A 17500-nucleotide genomic window follows, 5' to 3' on the forward strand; every position below is an offset into this window, starting at 1 on the left:
TTGGTCAGTTTAGGTGCTATTGTGTAACACAGGACATGTGATGTTTATTTACGTGTCCTCCAGACAGAGAGACAAAGATATTCTGTCAGGAGGACGAGAGTTTTCTCTATGTATAGGCCTCAAACCATTTAATATAGTATTTATTCATACCTTTTAGTGTCAACAGATTGTTTGTTTAAGGGTAAAGAAGACCAGCAGCACTTTTGCAGACAGGCATGTTACATTAAGTATTGCCAAACAAGTCCATGAGCTTTTGAGTTAGATCTAGGGCTGCGTTGCATAAACCGCTAAGACTAGTCTTACAAGATAGACAGAAAAAATGTTTTCTTTAAGACCGTTTATAACTTTTTAAAAACGTAAATTGGCCTAATCTGATACCGAAAAGTTAGACTGGTTGCCCCTTGACTTACTGTCATTAACATAATGGCTGTTTATGAGACCCTTAAACTAATGCTACAGCATTTTATTAGCATGTCAGATCAATGTGGGTTTTTTTCAGTAACAAATTTATTAACTCTAAAAATGTCCCACTCAACATTGAACATTTTCTTGCATTGTCGGGTTGAAGTGCAAGCTTATTTTTGGGGGAAAAAAACCTGACAGACAATCCATTTGTGTTGTAGACGTGGGTTGCATGTTATAGTGCTTGTTCATGAATCCGCAGCTCATTCGAGAGGCGCTCGACTCCCAGGTTGACCACTCGCTAAATAGCTCATGGTGGAACATTCCAGTGTTTGGAGTGAGCCAGAGAAGAGGAGGAGGAGAGGGGGGTGACGGCTCTGTGATTGTTGGATGAGGGTGTGTGTGATGGGGGTAGGGATGGGGAATTGGTATCAAGGCAAAAAAAAAAATTCCTTGCTGAAACACCTCACTGCTTCCTGGGACAATGGCCCCTCCCCAACTCCCCAACACATGTGTGTACACACACACACACACGCTCGCACCTCGGCCCAAACTTCCTCGCCCTGCCCCCACACGTCTTCTCGTCCTCAGGGTCTGAGCCTCATGATGGATGTCTGGCCCGCCCACCACACAACCCTTTGTGTTGGTTATTTGACCCAGCAGCGTTGGCAGGGCCGTGCCCCTCATGCAACACTCAATGGCAACAGTGCAAGCCACAATGAAGGGCATTTACATCTGGGAAAAAAAGGAGATGCGAGGATGAACCCCCACTTACTCTCCGACAAACACACGATCGCCTAGAAGTACGTGATTTAGCCTCAGAAGTTGTTGAGGCGATCACCTGAGCCATGAGTGCCATAAGACTGATCTCTCTGAAGCTGCAGGAGAAGTATATCATGGCGATGGCAGGCCACCTTAAGATAGTTGGCAGAGAGAAAAAAAATTGTAAAAAAGTCTATTTTGCATCTTTAAGAGTTCCAAGTTGGGCCCTGGAAAAACATCTTCTAAATTAAAACAAAATCATAGTGATTTTTATGTTGCTTGTTTTAAGTTTATATAGTCAGAATACAGATTGCTGTTGAATGGCCATCAATGGAGATTGATAGGTTTTGGGTCCTGATAGTGTAGTTACTGCATCTGCCAGCAGGGGCAAACTAGACCATGTTGACAGACAAAACTAGAGGTATTCAATCAAGTTACAAGAGGCTCTATTTTACCTTAAAAAGAACAACAACGGTCAAAACAGTTTCTATATATGTAGTGTCTGAATTTTTCAGAAAAAAACAAACAAACTAAAACAACATTGTCAGTTGAGCCCAACTGGATGTGAAAGGTAAGATCAGATGTTTTATCAGGCTATTATTATTTTTACATTTAACAGCTGAAGGCCATGTCACAGAAAGATACTGAATGGGTGTTCAGGGTTTTCCTCTTGAACCATTGAAGACTGGACCTTTTTTATATTTTGCTTAAAACAATTATCTACTAAAACCAAACAAAACAATGTACATAATAATCAAAACTTTAATTATCTAAAAAAAGTTAACAAGTAATTGCAAAAAGTTGTCGTTCCTATACAAATAATTTTCCCAATTATGACATTGTTTATTATGAAATGCTTTTAACATGCTGATTCATGATGCTAAATGTAGATGAAAAAATGTCTTGTCATAAACCTGGTTTAGTGTAACGGCTGGAGTCATATATGTATGACAGATCAAAATAATTGTTTGCGCTGCGTTCTCGTTTTCATCAGTATTTTAGCAAAAGTATCCATTTTGCTGTTCACTTTGTTTTGCTACTGTTGTTAAAATAACTGCGTCATCTTCAGCTCTTAATGTGGCGCTTTAGCGGGAGAGAGAAGCAACGCACACGGAGCAGAAAGGGCTGGAATGAAGCACGTTTGGCTCTAGACGTAGCGGCGAAAGATCATTACCATAAACGACCCTGAGCGCTTGTGGTGTGAACTGCTCTGTTGTTTTTATGTGCTGCTCACTTTAAAATGTAGAAACAGTAAAATGGTGCTACCGTTGTCATTGTCTCGTGGTTGGATCCAAGCCAGGGTCCGGAACTGGACCACTATTTGAGGATTCCTGGACTAAACCTTTTCATGTGGTAAAATTGGGTAAAGTTGTAGTACTCCCAGAAGACTTTCAGCTTGGTCATAGATAGCTCTACAGTATTCTCTAATTGGAAACATGTTTTGAAAAGACAGTTTGAAAGCTGAAAAAAGAAAGCTGCCCTGTTTGCTTGCTTGCTACAGTCAAAGATTAGTGAAATTGAGAGAAGTGGCCTGTATTTCTAGCAGTTGCTAACAAGCCATTAGAAGAAGAAATGAACTGCAGTGTTTTTTTTTACTTGGTATTAAATACACTGGATGTTCATACATATTGAAATGAATGTTTTTCCGACATTTTTGTGTGATCAGATCAATCAGGTTTGATTGATAGTATGCCCTTCACTTAGACTACAAAAGAGAAAAACTTTTCAGAGTGGGAATGGGGTGTGATTGGTGTGAGAAGTCTCCGTAAACAGAAAGGCTGTAAAAGGTTCTTTGAAAGAGACTCAGTCATCAGAGACTGACATAAAAGCAGCTCTTCTCTTTAAGTGAGAAAAAGATTTAAACATTGGTCAATATGCAGTTTTTATTTGTATAATAACTAAATTAATCTTGAAATCTGGTTCTTAAATGCTATTGTTTTTTGTCTTTACAGATTGATGTTCGGATGCCTGTTACACATTGCCAATTAGGACACAGAATACTTATAATGGACTGATGATCATGTCCATCACCAAGTTATCAGTGGATGTTCTATAAGAGCAGATAACCATAAGGAATCAGATTTCTCACTGGAGACTAATTAGACAGAACCATGGCTAGCAAGAGGAAGTCCACCGTTCCATGCATGATTCCTATAAAAACCATGAATCTGCAGGATGACTTTAAAAGGGACAGACTGTCCCCTCCAACCAAGTACATTGGCTTTTCCTTCAAAGAGGAAGCAAGCGCAAAAGGCAGTGAAAGTTTGGGTGAGTCCTCTGGGCAAGAAGCAGGTGATATCCTTAAAGATGGCGGCATTTACACTTGTATGCCATGTAACTTTGAGACCCAGGACCTAAATCTTTTCCTTGATCATGTCTACAGCGGGCACCCAGATTTTCGCATTGACCCCCGTTTTCTTTGTGTGGATTGCGGGATAAGTGCTGCAAAATTTGAGGGCTTAGCTCTGCACAATGCCCGTGTCCATCCCAGTACGATAAACACCACACTTCAGCTCAAAAAGAAGGACACCAGGATTATTGTAGAGCAGAGTCTTTGCATGGAACCATGTGAAAGCACAAGCTCTAAAGAGACTGAGATATCCATTACCAAGACACCAATCATGAAAATGCTGAAGGGTAAATCAGAACTCAAAAGGATTGTTGTTTCTCACCCTGCCTCTGATGACCCTCCGCCCTCTATTACTAAAGCGGTGGGCAAAAACGACTCTCCTGCAGTTACAGTGACCCATGTGCCCACTATTGTTCACAGTGGAACAGCCAGCAAAGTTTCTCTGCCATCAGCCATACAGATTGTTAATGGCTCTGGGGCTTTACCCATGCTGAAGACGGCTGTTACACAAGTTGTGTCTGTTGTGCAGAACACAAGTCTCATCCAACACACTGCTTCAGTCTCCTCATCCCACTCCTCTTCATCATCAAGTACTAAGAATCTTCCAAAAGTGATGATCCCTCTCAGCAGCATTCCTACCTATAATGCATCCATGGACAATAGCAGTTTCTTAAAGACATCATTTAGCAAGTTCCCTTATCCAACCAAGGCTGAGCTTTGCTACCTTACTGTAGTCACCAGGTATCCTGAGGAGCAGATCAAGATCTGGTTCACAGCACAGAGGCTAAAACAAGGAATCAGCTGGTCTCCTGAGGAAATAGAAGATGCCCGCAGAAAAATGTTCAATACAATCATACAGGCAGCGCCTTCCAATGGCCAGCAGCAACGTCAGACCCAACACACTGCTACTCAGCCAACTATCACAGTTCTGGGCACAACTGCCATCCCTCACATCTTACAAGGTAGCCTGGTTGGGCAAGGAGGGGTGATTGTCACCCAACCGATGATGGCTAATGGAATTCAGGTCAGCAGAGCCCCTGTTGCACTAGCGGTCACACCCAAACATCAGGCTGCTGCGAAGCCTATGATGCAGGCTAGGCCCGCTGCAGCCCTGGTGGCTGATAAAGGAATCAGCATGGTTTTAGGCACTGTTGGTAGCAGTAGTAGTGGAAATTGCAGTAGTAGCAGCAGTGCTAGTGTTAGCAGCAGTTCAAGCAGTATTAGTAGTACCAGCAGCTTATGTAGCCAGGCTAGTGTAATCAGTGTTGGTGGCAGTAGCACTGCAAAGTCAAATAGCAACAGCAACGTTAAGGTCAATACAGCAGGTACTAATGGCACTTGCGTTCAAAGCAATGGTAATATTGTGAAAAGTGAGGGTAAAAGCAATTCTGAGGCTAAAAGCAACATTAACAGCAAGAGCAATAATTCATCTGCCAGTACGACTCCAACCACTACCTTGGGATCTACAACTACAACCGATAGCACAGTACCAAGTAAATCAGACTCCCCATGTCCTATCTCTATGAACTCTCGTATGTTCTCCTCCTCTAACTTCCTGGATCCCAGTTTTAACAAAACCAAAAAGTCCCAGGGACAGCTGGCAGCCCTAAAGGAGAGCTTCCTTGTTAGCCAATTTCCTAATCAAGAGGAAGTAGACAGACTAATAAGCCTGACTGGTCTGTCTGTGCGTGAAGTACGGAAATGGTTCAGTGACCGTCGCTATCACTTCAGAAATCTGAAGGGTTCAAGGTCAAGTGGCGGTGGTCAAACTGTTACAGCTACTGGAGGCATTTCCCAACTCGATACACTTGCTGCTGTAGACTTGTCAGAAAACAGTACACCCCCAGAGAGGCCCAAAACTCCCCAGCAGTCCCCTCTCAGCCCCTCACAGACACCATCACCACCAACTCCCTCACGGCGTCCTCCACGACCCCCATCGCCAGATTTCACCGCTATACGGTACAAAGAGCGAGAGCCTCACCAGGTTCGTGCTTTGGAAGCCAGTTTTGCACAGGACCCAGATCCATCTAGTGAAGAAGTTGACCGGTTAAGAGCAGAAACGAAGATGACTCGCCGTGAGATCCATGGTTGGTTTGCTGAGCGGCGAAGGAGAGTAGCAGCAGAGAAGAAGAAAGAGGAAGCTGAGAAGGCGGAAAAGGAAGATGATGATGCGGGAGAGGAAGAGGTGGATGGAACACAAAAGGAAAAAACTAGCAATGAGGAGATGCATGAAGCTGAAGATTCCTCTATAGAAACACAAGAAGTCAAAGAGGGGAAACAGAGGGATGAGACTGGCTCTGAGCCTAAAGTTAACCCTATCAAGATCAATCTCAAAATGTTGAAAGTTACTGAATCTAATGGAAAAGGTGAGCCTGAGGGAAGTCAACTGATTGAAGCTAACAAGATGCCACAATCTAGCTCTCAGACAACTGTTTCTCAGGCTTCCCCATACCGAGGGAAGAAAACACCTGAACAGCTCCACCTGCTGAAGCAAGTCTTTGCACGCACCCACTGGCCCAGTAGTCCCCAGTACAATGAACTGATAGCTAAAACGGGTCTACCACGACCAGAGGTGGTACGTTGGTTTGGAGATTGCCGCTATGTCCTGAAGAACGGTCAGCTCAAGTGGCTTGAGAGTTACCAGACCATGGTAGATGAGGAAGACTTTCAGAAAGCTAACATTAGTGTTCTAAAGGAGCACTTCCAAACACATGGTAAATTAGATGAGACTAAGTTGGAGGAGATTGCCAAGTCAAGTGGGCTAGGTGAAGAGTCGATCCGGCGGTGGTTTGTGAATAAGACACCACTTTTATTGGAGGAAAGGAAGTCTGACAACACAGGAAGTGTCATAACTGGGTCACCATCTGCAACCCCAACAGAGGCTGCTGTAACGTCACCGAATCCAGACCATGAAGACGTAAAGGTGGAGGAGTCAGGGAGCAGGCCGATCTCGAAGGATCAAACCACAAAGTCAACTATTGAAAGCTCAACAAATACTACACAAGGTGATTCATTTTCTGTCAACTTAGCCATTAAAATAATTACATTGTAGTCTATTTGAGGATGGGTGAATTGTAGTGATAAAAATGTATTGGCCCTCAGATTGTCCTGGATAAAGTCATTCTTGAGTTTAATACTTGTTTAAACTCTCTCTAACTCTATTGTTTATTGCAGAGTCTGACTGAAGAGGAGAGTGGATGCATGAATGGATGTAAAGAGCTATCAGCCTATGGGATTACAGCACATGTGACCTTTAATTGAAGGCTTTTTTTTTTTAAATGTCAGATGAAACTTTAACAGGAGCACTGGGGGACACCTCTACGACATAAAACAACAACTTTCTTCTATAATGAACTTTTTCACCCAAGAATTACTAGCTGTCCCACTGTTCAAGACGTGGTGTGGATTATTTAAGGTCAGGATACACCCCTTCACCAGCTGCTTTTTCTATTACGGACCTCGGCTTTGTGAAGTGAGACACCCAAGTGTTTTCTTGGATGGGTATTTCTTTCCTTCTACGTCTTCTGGAGAGGACTTGCCATTTTAATGGTAATGGTGGTGTACGAAGCGTAAACTGCACAGCTCTCATTGAGCCCTTTTGTAATTCTTAAATATGACTGACATAATTGCACCTCAGAGAGCTTAAGTTGTGTGCTGTAGGTGAGCATCAATACCACAGCACTGTCCCCCCCTGAAATGTCATTGAAAGTAAAAAATCTGTAAATTCATATCAGATTCACCAGTGTGAACGCTTAGGCTTGTATGATTTTTACAAATATTATTTGCAGAATAAATTTAATAAAAAATGGTCATGGATTTTCAGGCAAAAGAAATCACATTTCATTGAATAAGTACTTTATTCTCAGGCTTGATTATGTTTCATATGAAAAGCAAAATTAAAATGTATATTTCCTCCAATATAGCATAGGCACATTACAGAAAAGGCTTGGTTTGTAACTAAAAACATTGGTAACAAAACACTGAAGCAAGAAAGCATAGAAAAAGGCATGCATGTCCAACAGGGGAGCTTTTGTTGATGTATATATGTATACATACACCAAGGCACATGAAAGATGATGCAAGGAATTAGTAGAAACTAAATTTACAGCCTGGAGAAGGGCTACAGAAGAAAAGTAAAGGGACTTAACACTAAAAACTAATTGAGGGAATGTTGGCAAATTAGGAATAAATGCAGGTGAACTTAAGTGATTTCCCTCTGAAGGGGTTTGGCCTTGTCTTTTCTTCAAAGCCCAGGATGTGATTATGTCCCTGTGTCTTTCTGTAATTTTTCTAGATTGAAGAATGGCCATACACTAATCACAGATACAGATTAGGGAAAAAAGGGGAATGGCAGAATTTATGCATGCATCCAAAGACTCCAGCCAGTTACACATCCCTTCAAGTTAAAATTCCCCTCTTCTCCAATATTCAATGTAATCAACATTTCTGCAAATGCCCATACAGGGGAACATACATATAACTTTGGGAGTAAACTTCTTGAGCATCTTTCAGACTTTTGATGCACAGAACCAAATAAATATTGTGATAAAAGTGCCATAACTTTACAGCCACAAGACAAAAAAATGAAATAAAAATCTTAAAAAGGGGGCTGCAAAGCACAAGTAACCTCTGTATAGTCACCTTGCTCCATAAAAACACACTTGGATCCCATGGTCAAATGGAGAGCCAGGTAAAGCATCAGTCATGGGAAAAATAATGCAACACAGCATCACAATGGCTTCTGTAATGATTCCACATGGCGTGTGTATGTGTGCCGATCAGTAACATCTCAACCTCTACTGGCTAAACAAGTGAACTGCATGAAACTGTTATCAGAGCTACAATAAATATGGCCTTGTTTTTACTGTACATCAACTGTAAATACTGAGGTTTAGCAGTCTTAGCCTGTTTATTAATAAATGACAAGCTGCGTTAGGGCAATACTATGGCATAATGCAAAACTAAATAACTGCTTGGCACAAAGTATACATCAAAAGAGGGAATGATCAAAAATGCCCTTACTCTTATCCACAGTAGGGGGGAAAAACAAAAAACATTTATATCCCAAAGATCATTGAGTTCTACTAACCCAGTGTGCTGAGGTGTGCACACTTATTTGGTCCCAATTTCTTGTACACACCACCTGCACAGTCTACCTTTGGCTTTCTTTATACAGACACAATGACTAAAGGTACTAAATCATACACAACAATTCCTCCCTATTTGATCTGATAAGACAACACAATAAAAAGCCTTCAGGAACAAGACATTTCAATAGCTAAAATGTGGAGGAAGAGTACATGATAAATCACAGAAATGGTTTTAGAGGGATAAAATGTTCTGAAATGAGATGGTCCAAGTTCTGCTCTGTAAACGAAATACACAACATTTCCAAAGCTCCCATAGCCTGAAACCCCCACCTGAGCGGTTTGTGAATTAACGTCCAACAGTGCAGACTGGCAATACATAAAACAAGTAGAGTGATATTGCTCTCTGCTCACTTGATAACTTCATAACTTTATTTCAAATTAAAATAAAGGCCGTTTTGAGTTCAATATTTAAGAATGTCTTCCTTAAGTTCAGACAGCAACGACTTTCAATCAGATCTGCCTTCTGCCCACCTAAAAGAAACACAAGAACATGTGGATCCCTGGACACATCCAACACTTAAGTCCACCAAGAGGGAAGAGAAGAGCGCAAGAAACAATTAAAAAGGCAAAGCCCTGATGTTAGAAACATACTCGTATAGAAAAAAAATACAATAACATCATGAAAGTTTAAAACAGACGTTTAAATAATACAAATAGTTGATCTGAAATGAAACTAAAAATGTGGAGTGAGAGGCTCTTTGAGAGCAGATCAGCTGCAGCGCTTTTCTAACTGACAGCAAAATGGGCCGCGCACACACACACATTTATATATTCATATATAAGCCAGAGACAGAGTAAGGAAAAGTATTATTACTCCATAAATGTTAACCTGGAATCGGTTTCAAAGTGATGAATGATACAGCCCCCACTGAGTCCTGAACCCCTGGCCCAAACGCTGTGTCCCGGAGTCAGAGCACCCCGTCCCCTCCGCCGCAGATTCAGATCGTAGCGAAGCAGATATTTGTTCATTTCTGTCCGTGAGCGAAGGCTCCATTCACCCCGCGAGCCCCTCCGCCACTCGAGAGAGTCGCAGAGAGAGGGAGATCTGTCCAAAAACGCTGGCGATGACGATTTCCATAGAAACGGGTTTCACGGCAGTCCTTGACATCATCAGCTCTGAGGGAACCGCGTCGCTGGCCTTGCGTCTGCGCTGTCCATCCGTCGCGCGCTCAGCCGGTCCTTTACGCGCGGTTGTCGGCGCTGACGCGAGCCCTGCGAAGCCTGCGAGGGAAAAGAAATTATAATTCAGCCATTAAACCTGAATATTGGGTCCACATGAACCACCCACTCAGACAGGAAGAGGCCATCTCCAGTAATTCAAAATTGGTCGTTTTTGAGAAATCTGGGTTACACTTTATTTTAAGGTGTCATTGTTACAGTGTAATTATATATTTAAGTACTGAGTAATATTAAGCAACTACATGTACTTACTATAGGGTTAGGGTAGGATTAGGTTGAGGGTTAGTTGCATGTAATTATGCATAATTTACTGTTATTACTATAGTAAGTACATGTAACATTTAACAAGGACACAGCATTTTAGCACTTCTGGGTTTTTGGTTAAATCCTTGACATACGGTCTGTGGTAAACACAAGCTTTTTTGCTTTTAAGGCCCTTTCACACCGAGCGTCACGTGATTGACTGCCTTCAGCTGATTCACACCTGCACCATGTCTGGCGCTGACCGAGAACACATTTCATGCATTTCATAGGTTTTCCCATTTGGCTTTAACCTTGTCTGTTGTACACGTCACACTCTTGCAAACTATTATAACTCAAACTTTCAGGGAAAATGTTTTAAAGAATTGTTGGAAACTTAATGATGGTGACACTGACCGTGGTGTAGTTCATTTATAGCATATGTTTAGCTTTTAACTTCTGACGATTATATTTAAGCTTCATAATTCATAAAAGTTGTTCATTTGTGGAGATTATCATGATGAACAAAACAATAATAATACGATTTTGCAGACCAGCACCACTCTGTTATCTACTCTAATTACACTGATTTCAGATTCATCTGCATCAAACATCAAACAGAAATAGCAATTGACAGGCCCGTTCCTGTGATGTGGGCGTTTTTGACCACAATAAGCTGCAAAGTGGACCAGCTCATGGACTGCAAACTAATATTTACCACAACTATATTATTCATCATCTTAAAGTCAGCATGAAATGAAAATTGCATGTTAAATGCATGTCATTAAACTTGCATGAACGCATTATTCAAGATAAGATCAGATTTTTTTGCCTCACATTTGACCAAAATGTCAAAACTCGATCTTCCTGTGAAACGACATACTTCTCTCGATGTATCCAATCAACAACTGATGGGTAGAACCAAGTCCAGCCTATATTTATTCTTTGCTCTACATCACAATACGTGAGAAAGATCTGTCGCAACTACACGCTCTGTATTAATTATTATTGTTTCATCAATAAAATTAAACACTAATTTCACATTTTTTTCTTTCAATGATTCAAGCACTTTTCAAGTACCTTTTCATATACATGGGTGTTTTTAAGGGTTTTCCAAGACTTACATTTCAGAAAGCATTTTTGAAGCACTACTTTTTTAAGCACCTTGTATAAACCCTGTCTGTCGCAACATGCGTTTCATCGCGACTACACGCTCTGTATTTATTGATAAAACAATAATGAATAATACAAACGTTAATTTCAAATATTTTTTCTTTCAATAATTCAAGCACTTTTTAAGTACCTTTTCATATATATGGGTATTTTCCAGAACTTAAATTTCAGAAAGCACCTTGTATGAACCCTGTCTGTGCGTTTCATCGCGACTACATGCTCTGTATTATTTGACAATTCCTCATCTTTTTCAAAAGCAGGCTCTTTAAAGTGAACACACCTCCTGTTGTCATGGTCCAACAACGCCTCCTGGGACACTCTGAAGTCATCCAGAGGGGACTGGTAGCGGGCCTCGAACGAGCCCTCCCGAACGCGATACCCCAGGGCCTGCCCCGGAGACGAGGGCAGAGGGGACATGGAGGAGGTGGAGGACACGGAGCTGGTGTCCCCCGTGCGCTCGCGGCCCGCCTGCAGGGCCACGCCGATCGCCCCCGCCGCCGAGAACGGGCTCAGCATCTCCCCGTTCTCATGCTGGAGGTAAAAGAGATCGCCATCACAAAACAGCACATTCACTTAGCCAACCGAATGAGGATCCTGAGGTGCGCTTAACATACTATGATCTCATAGCCCACCCTTCCTCTGACGACATCCATGTGCACCAGCAGGGACGCCAACTCGAGATCCTCGCTGTAGTTGTTCTTCAGCGGCACCGACCGGTAGCCTACAGACCACAGGAGGGCATTGGTTTTTACATTCATTACAGGACAAACTCATTTCAGGGGTGTCCAATCCTGCTCCTGACTTAAAGGGATAGTTCACCCAAAAATGAAAATTAGATCATGATTTACTCTCCCTCAAGCCATCCTAGGTGTATATGACATTCTTCTTTCAGACGCACACAATCGGAGTTATATTAAAAAGATGTCCTGGCTCTTCCAAGCTTTATAATGGCAGTGAATGGCATAGTCCATAAAAGTGCATCTATCCATGATAAAAGTGCTCCACACTGCTCTGGCGGGTTAATAAAGGTTTTCTGAAGCGAAGCGATGCTTTCTTGCAAGAAAAATATCCATATTTAACACGTTACAAAGTAAAATTCTAGCTTCCGGCCAACTGCAGTCTACCTACACCTAAAGCGCAACTTACACAACTCATGACGTCAGAAGTAGCGTAGTGAGTCATGGCGTCGCGTAAATATCATTTATCATTCGCAGTTCATCGCATTACTCGCATAAATTGTGCTTTAGACTTAAGAGGAATCCGTATGTTCGTTTGGTCGGAAGCTAGTTATTTTGCTTTATAAAGTTTTAAATATGGATATTTTTCTTACACAAGTGCATCGCTACACTTCAGAAATGGCCATTATTACATTTTTTAATATAACTTCGATTGTATTCGTCTGAAAGAAGAATGTCATATACACCTAGGATGGCTTGAGGCTGAGTAAATCATAGGGTAATTTTCATTCTAGGGTGAACTATCCCTTTCAGCTTCAACCCCAACACACCTGCCTAGAGCTCTAATGAGGACCCTAAAGCCCTGGATTAGCTGATTCAGGCGAGATCAGGATCAGTGCTAAACTCTGCAGGACAGTGGACCTCCGGGAGCAGGACTGGACACCCCTGATTTATTTAGACATGGGGAAAGTTCCCTTTGGTCATTGATTTGGGAGCCGTACCTGTTTTGAGGCAGTTGATTGGGAACGTTGCCTGGGCAAGAAAGTTCTGGTCATTGAACATGTCGATTTCATAGACCACGAAGCGCAGGAATGCAAAAGAAGGGTTGCAGACGGTGAACCGGAAGGATTTCCTGGGCCAGGTGGGGTTCAGACCGTTGTCCGCTGAGAGTAAGACAGGAAAATATTTTTGTACAGATGAACTCTAGATTCTTAAAGCAACTTTAATCCCAGGTGACCCCACATAACACTACACCGTTTGCTCATGTCCACCTCACCTTCAGAGTCAGTCCTCTGCTTGGCGTTGTCGTATTCTGCTCCACAAACTTCAATCTCGATGAGAGGGCAAACGATGCCTCGACCATGTTTGGGCAGGTGGCGTGCTCCCAACACCTTAAAACACACAAAAGCTCAGTTCCCTTCATTGGCAACTCATATTTCATCACTTTTCAATTTGCCAAAAAGTTTAAAAAATGTGACGATACCAGCATTTCCCTCTAGCATTTTGAGCACTGTCGAACAGGTTCTTAAACACCTCTGATTGGTGCGTGAACGCAAATGCCAATCAGAGACATATATTTTGAGCATGTGAACGCAATGGCCAATCAGAGACATATATGTTGAGTGCGTGAACACAATGGCCAATCAGAGACATATATGTTGAGTGCGTGAACACAATGGCCAATCAGAGACATATATGTTGAGCGCGTGAACACAATGGCCAATCGGAGACATATATGTTGAGCGCGTGAACACAATGGCCAATCAGAGACATATATGTTGAACGCGTGAACACAATGGCCAATCAGAGACATATATGTTGAGCGCGTGAACACAATGGCCAATCAGAGACATATATGTTGAGCGTGTGAACACAATGGCCAATCAGAGACATACATGTTGAGCGCGTGAACACAATAGCCAATCAGAGACATATATGTTGAGTGCGTGAACGCAATGGCCAATCAGAGACATACATGTTGAGCGCGTGAACACAATAGCCAATCAGAGACATATATGTTGAGCGCGTGAACACAATGGCCAATCAGAGACATATATGTTGAGCGTGTGAACACAATTGGCAATCAGAGACATACATGTTGAGCGCGTGAACACAATGGCCAATCAGAGACATACATGTTGAGCGCGTGAACACAATGGCCAATCAGAGACATATTTGTTGAGCGTGTGAACACAATGTCCCATTAGAGACATATGTTGAGCAAGTGAACACAATGGCCAATCACAGACATGTATGTTGAGCACGTCAACGCAATGGCCAATCAGAGGTGTTTAATAATCCGCTCAACAGTGCTCGAAATGCTAGAGGAAAATGCTGGTATCTTCACATTTTTTGACAACTCTACTTTTAACTTATCGGCATTGGCAGATAACCTGTGTTCACTTGGTCCAAAGACCAAACATTTTTGCTTTAAGTATGCGCTTGGCTTCTGGTTGCTTTAAACATGTTGCCATTCTATGGTGACACGGTGTGAAAGTAATGGAAATAAAATCCCCTAGCTACATTTGCACGGCCACTTCTAAAGATTTAGTTTTAGGGTGTATTCACACCAGGAAAGTCCGCTAGTTGCTTTTGTCCGGACCAAATACAGGTCCTTCTCAAAAAATTAGCATATTGTGATAAAGTCCATTATTTTCCATAATGTAATGATAAAAATTAAACTTTCATATATTTCAGATTCATTGCACACCAACTGAAATATTTCAGGTCTTTTATTGTTTTAATACTGATGATTTTGGCATACAGCTCATGAAAACCCAAAATTCCTATCTCAAAAAATTAGCATATCATGAAAAGGGTCTCTAAACGAGCTATTAACCTAATCATCTGAATCAACTAATTAACTCTAAACACCTGCAAAAGATTCCTGAGGCTTTTAAAAACTCCCAGCCTGTTTCATTACTCAAAACCGCAATCATGGGTAAGACTGCCGACCTGACTGCTGTCCAGAAGGCCAACCTGAAATATTTCAGTTGGTGTGCAATGAATCTAAAATATATGAAAGTTTAATTTTTATCATTACATTATGGAAAATAATGAACTCTATCACAATATGCTAATTTTTTGAGAAGGACCTGTACAATGTGGATTTTTGTTTGTTTGGTGTGGTTCACTTTCACACTACAAATTTTAGGTTCACTTGCAAAAAGGGCAAACAAAACCACACGAGTGCTAAGGTCATCCATTCATTGGACAGAAGCAGAGTTCGCTTGGAACCAGACTGAGAACACCTCTTCAGCTGGGTCTCAATCGACCCAAACAAGACAGCTGTGAATACACCCTCAGTCTGTCCTAGGGATGCATTAGTACCTCAATGCTCAGCGTGATCGGCTCCACCACTCTCAGAGAGTGCCGGTCAAAGGGATCAAAGATGTCATCCCTCATGATGGGCGGCTGCAGCACATACCCGCTCCTGCCGTTCAACATGAAGAGCGCCTGATTCATATGCATGGGCTTATCTGCAGAGAGACCATCACAGCGTTAGACGGCGGGACGCCCAGAGACAGCACTGAGCGCACTGGCCCTGCACGCACCTGCGGTCTGGAAGTTGAGGGCCACTAGCTGACTGCCACACAGCCACATGGGCAGCGGGTCGTAGTTGGAGGAGTCCAGGCGCTGGCCACGCGGGTAGATGCGCGAGAGCTGAAGACGGTTATACTGCAGGAACTTCTTCCCCTTGATGCGGTTCACGTACTTCTCCGCTTTGGTCTCGGGAAACGAGGACATGTCCCGGAAACAGGCCCGATCAGTCCCAATTTCTGAAGGAGACAGAAGAAGCCAGGGTTTATCTTGAGGAGTTACGTGTGTTTGTATATTTAAGAAGCGTTTCCCAAGCATGTTCCTAAAGCCCGGGACACACCAAGCCGACGGTCGGGTAACGTTTGAGCATCGGTCGGCTTAGTTTTTTTAGTGTTTTAGGGGTGTAACGATACACTCATGTCACTATTCGATGCAAATCATGATAATAAACTGACGATACTATTGCGATATTTTATTTTCACGTTATTACACTACGTGAACTCACTCAAGGCCCACAGAGAAGGAAATGAATAGTTGAAATAAAGTCGTTATTTTTGTTTTTTTTGCGCACAAAAAGTATTCTCGTCGTTTGATAAACTTAAGATTGAGCCACTGTAGTCACTTGGACTATTTTAACGATATCTTTAATAACTTTTCAGGGCTGGCAAGTTTCAATCCCTGAAGAAGCCTATGGAGGAGTGATCCAGCTCTCAGATTTAATCCAAAATATCTTAATTCGTGTTCCGGAGATGAACGAAGGTCTTACGGGGTTCAACAACATGAGGGAGAGTAATTACTGACAGAAATATCATTTTTGGGTGAACTATCCCTTTAATGCAGTAATGTAACTGAAAGCTTTTTAATGCAGGCATTCGCTGGATCTCTTACACACACTCTCCTGGCGCTCGCTATGTTCCGCCTCTCCCACTATCAATACGTTACAAGCATAAACCATCTAAAACGCTTTGAATAATCATACTACTAAAACTAAACGTCATATGGTGATTTAACTGGTGTTACGCGCTTCAGATAATCAATGCAATCTATTATTATTATTGTTTTAGTTAACAATAATAACCCTGGTTTGGACATGATACGACATGAGCTGGAACATCACTTTTCCACAAAACATCAATGAGTTGAATGTGACGTGTTGGGCGTCTCACTGTCTTCATCGAAGGGAACCGGGCGGCAGTAGATGACCAGGTCCGACAGCTCTAGAGCGATCTTCTTCCTTCTCTCCATCATTTTACCCTCCTCGATCTGAAGGAGAACAAACACCCGTTACTCATATCAAACACTTTCACACTGTCTGTGGGAAAAGCAGCACCTTTACTCTTTCAGATAAGCTCTGAACACACAATTTTCAAGCTCAAGTTTGTTGTAAGATAGCGGAGAGATGTAGTGACAGGTGTTCACGGTCAGTTCCTGTATAGCTGAGAGCAGGAGATAAGCGCTGACCTTGGCTTCAGAGGTCATGGTGACCTCGCGGATCTTCGCCACCCAGTCCTTCAGCTCGTCCTGTGAATTCGCTGCGATGTCCAGCACTGGGTCGGTGCGAGGCACAGACACGGGGACCAGAGAGAAGACGAACTGTCTGATGCCCTTCCCTTCTGTTTTCACCACTACAGCAGAGAAACACACACACACACACAGATGTGAAACAGCCTTTTACTGCAATCTACATATTTCTGTGCGAAACAGGCTATTCGACGAGAGGGGAAATGAATAGCATAATTTAATTCATCAGGCATTGGTGAATCAATTGAATTTATGGTCACAAAAGTCTCTATATAGCAGGAGGTTGAAGGGGAGAGGATGAAAAATAATAGGTTTTGGTGACGTCAGCTGAAAAGGAAATTTGTTTTAGAGGATTCATTAGAGGTTCATTCATTTTGTTCAAAGATTATGACCATACATTTTCTGTCTTTGGAATAACACGCACTGTTGATCCCTTCACAATAAGACCAGGAACGTGTTAAAGAAAAATGTGTGTCAATTGTCTGATGTGGATTTCTAGAAGTTAC

General features: G+C 42.3%; 2 protein-coding genes across 3 annotated transcripts in view; one reads left to right on the plus strand and one right to left on the minus strand.

Annotated features, from left to right (window-relative positions):
- The window catches only part of zhx3b (zinc fingers and homeoboxes 3b), a 10543-nt gene extending 3196 nt beyond the window's left edge, over positions 1-7347 (plus strand). Inside the window, exons 2-3 of the mRNA XM_077224926.1 lie at positions 3117-6519; positions 6689-7347. Of these exons, the coding sequence (XP_077081041.1) occupies positions 3276-6519; positions 6689-6699 (3255 nt within the window). The 5' untranslated portion in view covers positions 3117-3275 and the 3' untranslated portion in view covers positions 6700-7347. The remainder of the gene's footprint in view (positions 1-3116; positions 6520-6688) is intronic.
- Positions 7348-7352: 5 nt separating this feature from the next.
- plcg1 (phospholipase C, gamma 1) overlaps positions 7353-17500 on the minus strand; it is a 54076-nt gene continuing 43928 nt past the window's right edge. The window contains exons 25-33 of one of the 2 annotated variants that reach the window (XM_077224924.1): positions 16935-17098; positions 16640-16736; positions 15488-15712; positions 15264-15412; positions 13210-13324; positions 12935-13096; positions 11871-11977; positions 11537-11787; positions 7353-9885 (exon numbers count right to left, since the gene is read on the minus strand). In XM_077224924.1, coding sequence (XP_077081039.1) covers positions 9846-9885; positions 11537-11787; positions 11871-11977; positions 12935-13096; positions 13210-13324; positions 15264-15412; positions 15488-15712; positions 16640-16736; positions 16935-17098 — 1310 coding nt within the window. In that variant the 3' untranslated portion in view covers positions 7353-9845. The remainder of the gene's footprint in view (positions 9886-11536; positions 11788-11870; positions 11978-12934; positions 13097-13209; positions 13325-15263; positions 15413-15487; positions 15713-16639; positions 16737-16934; positions 17099-17500) is intronic. The other variant, XM_077224925.1, reaches the window with a different exon arrangement.

This window comes from Siphateles boraxobius, unplaced genomic scaffold, assembly GCF_051911475.1.
Source record: "Siphateles boraxobius isolate OS27281-9 unplaced genomic scaffold, OSU_SipBor_1 94, whole genome shotgun sequence".
Classification (NCBI taxonomy): Eukaryota; Metazoa; Chordata; class Actinopteri; order Cypriniformes; family Leuciscidae; genus Siphateles; species Siphateles boraxobius.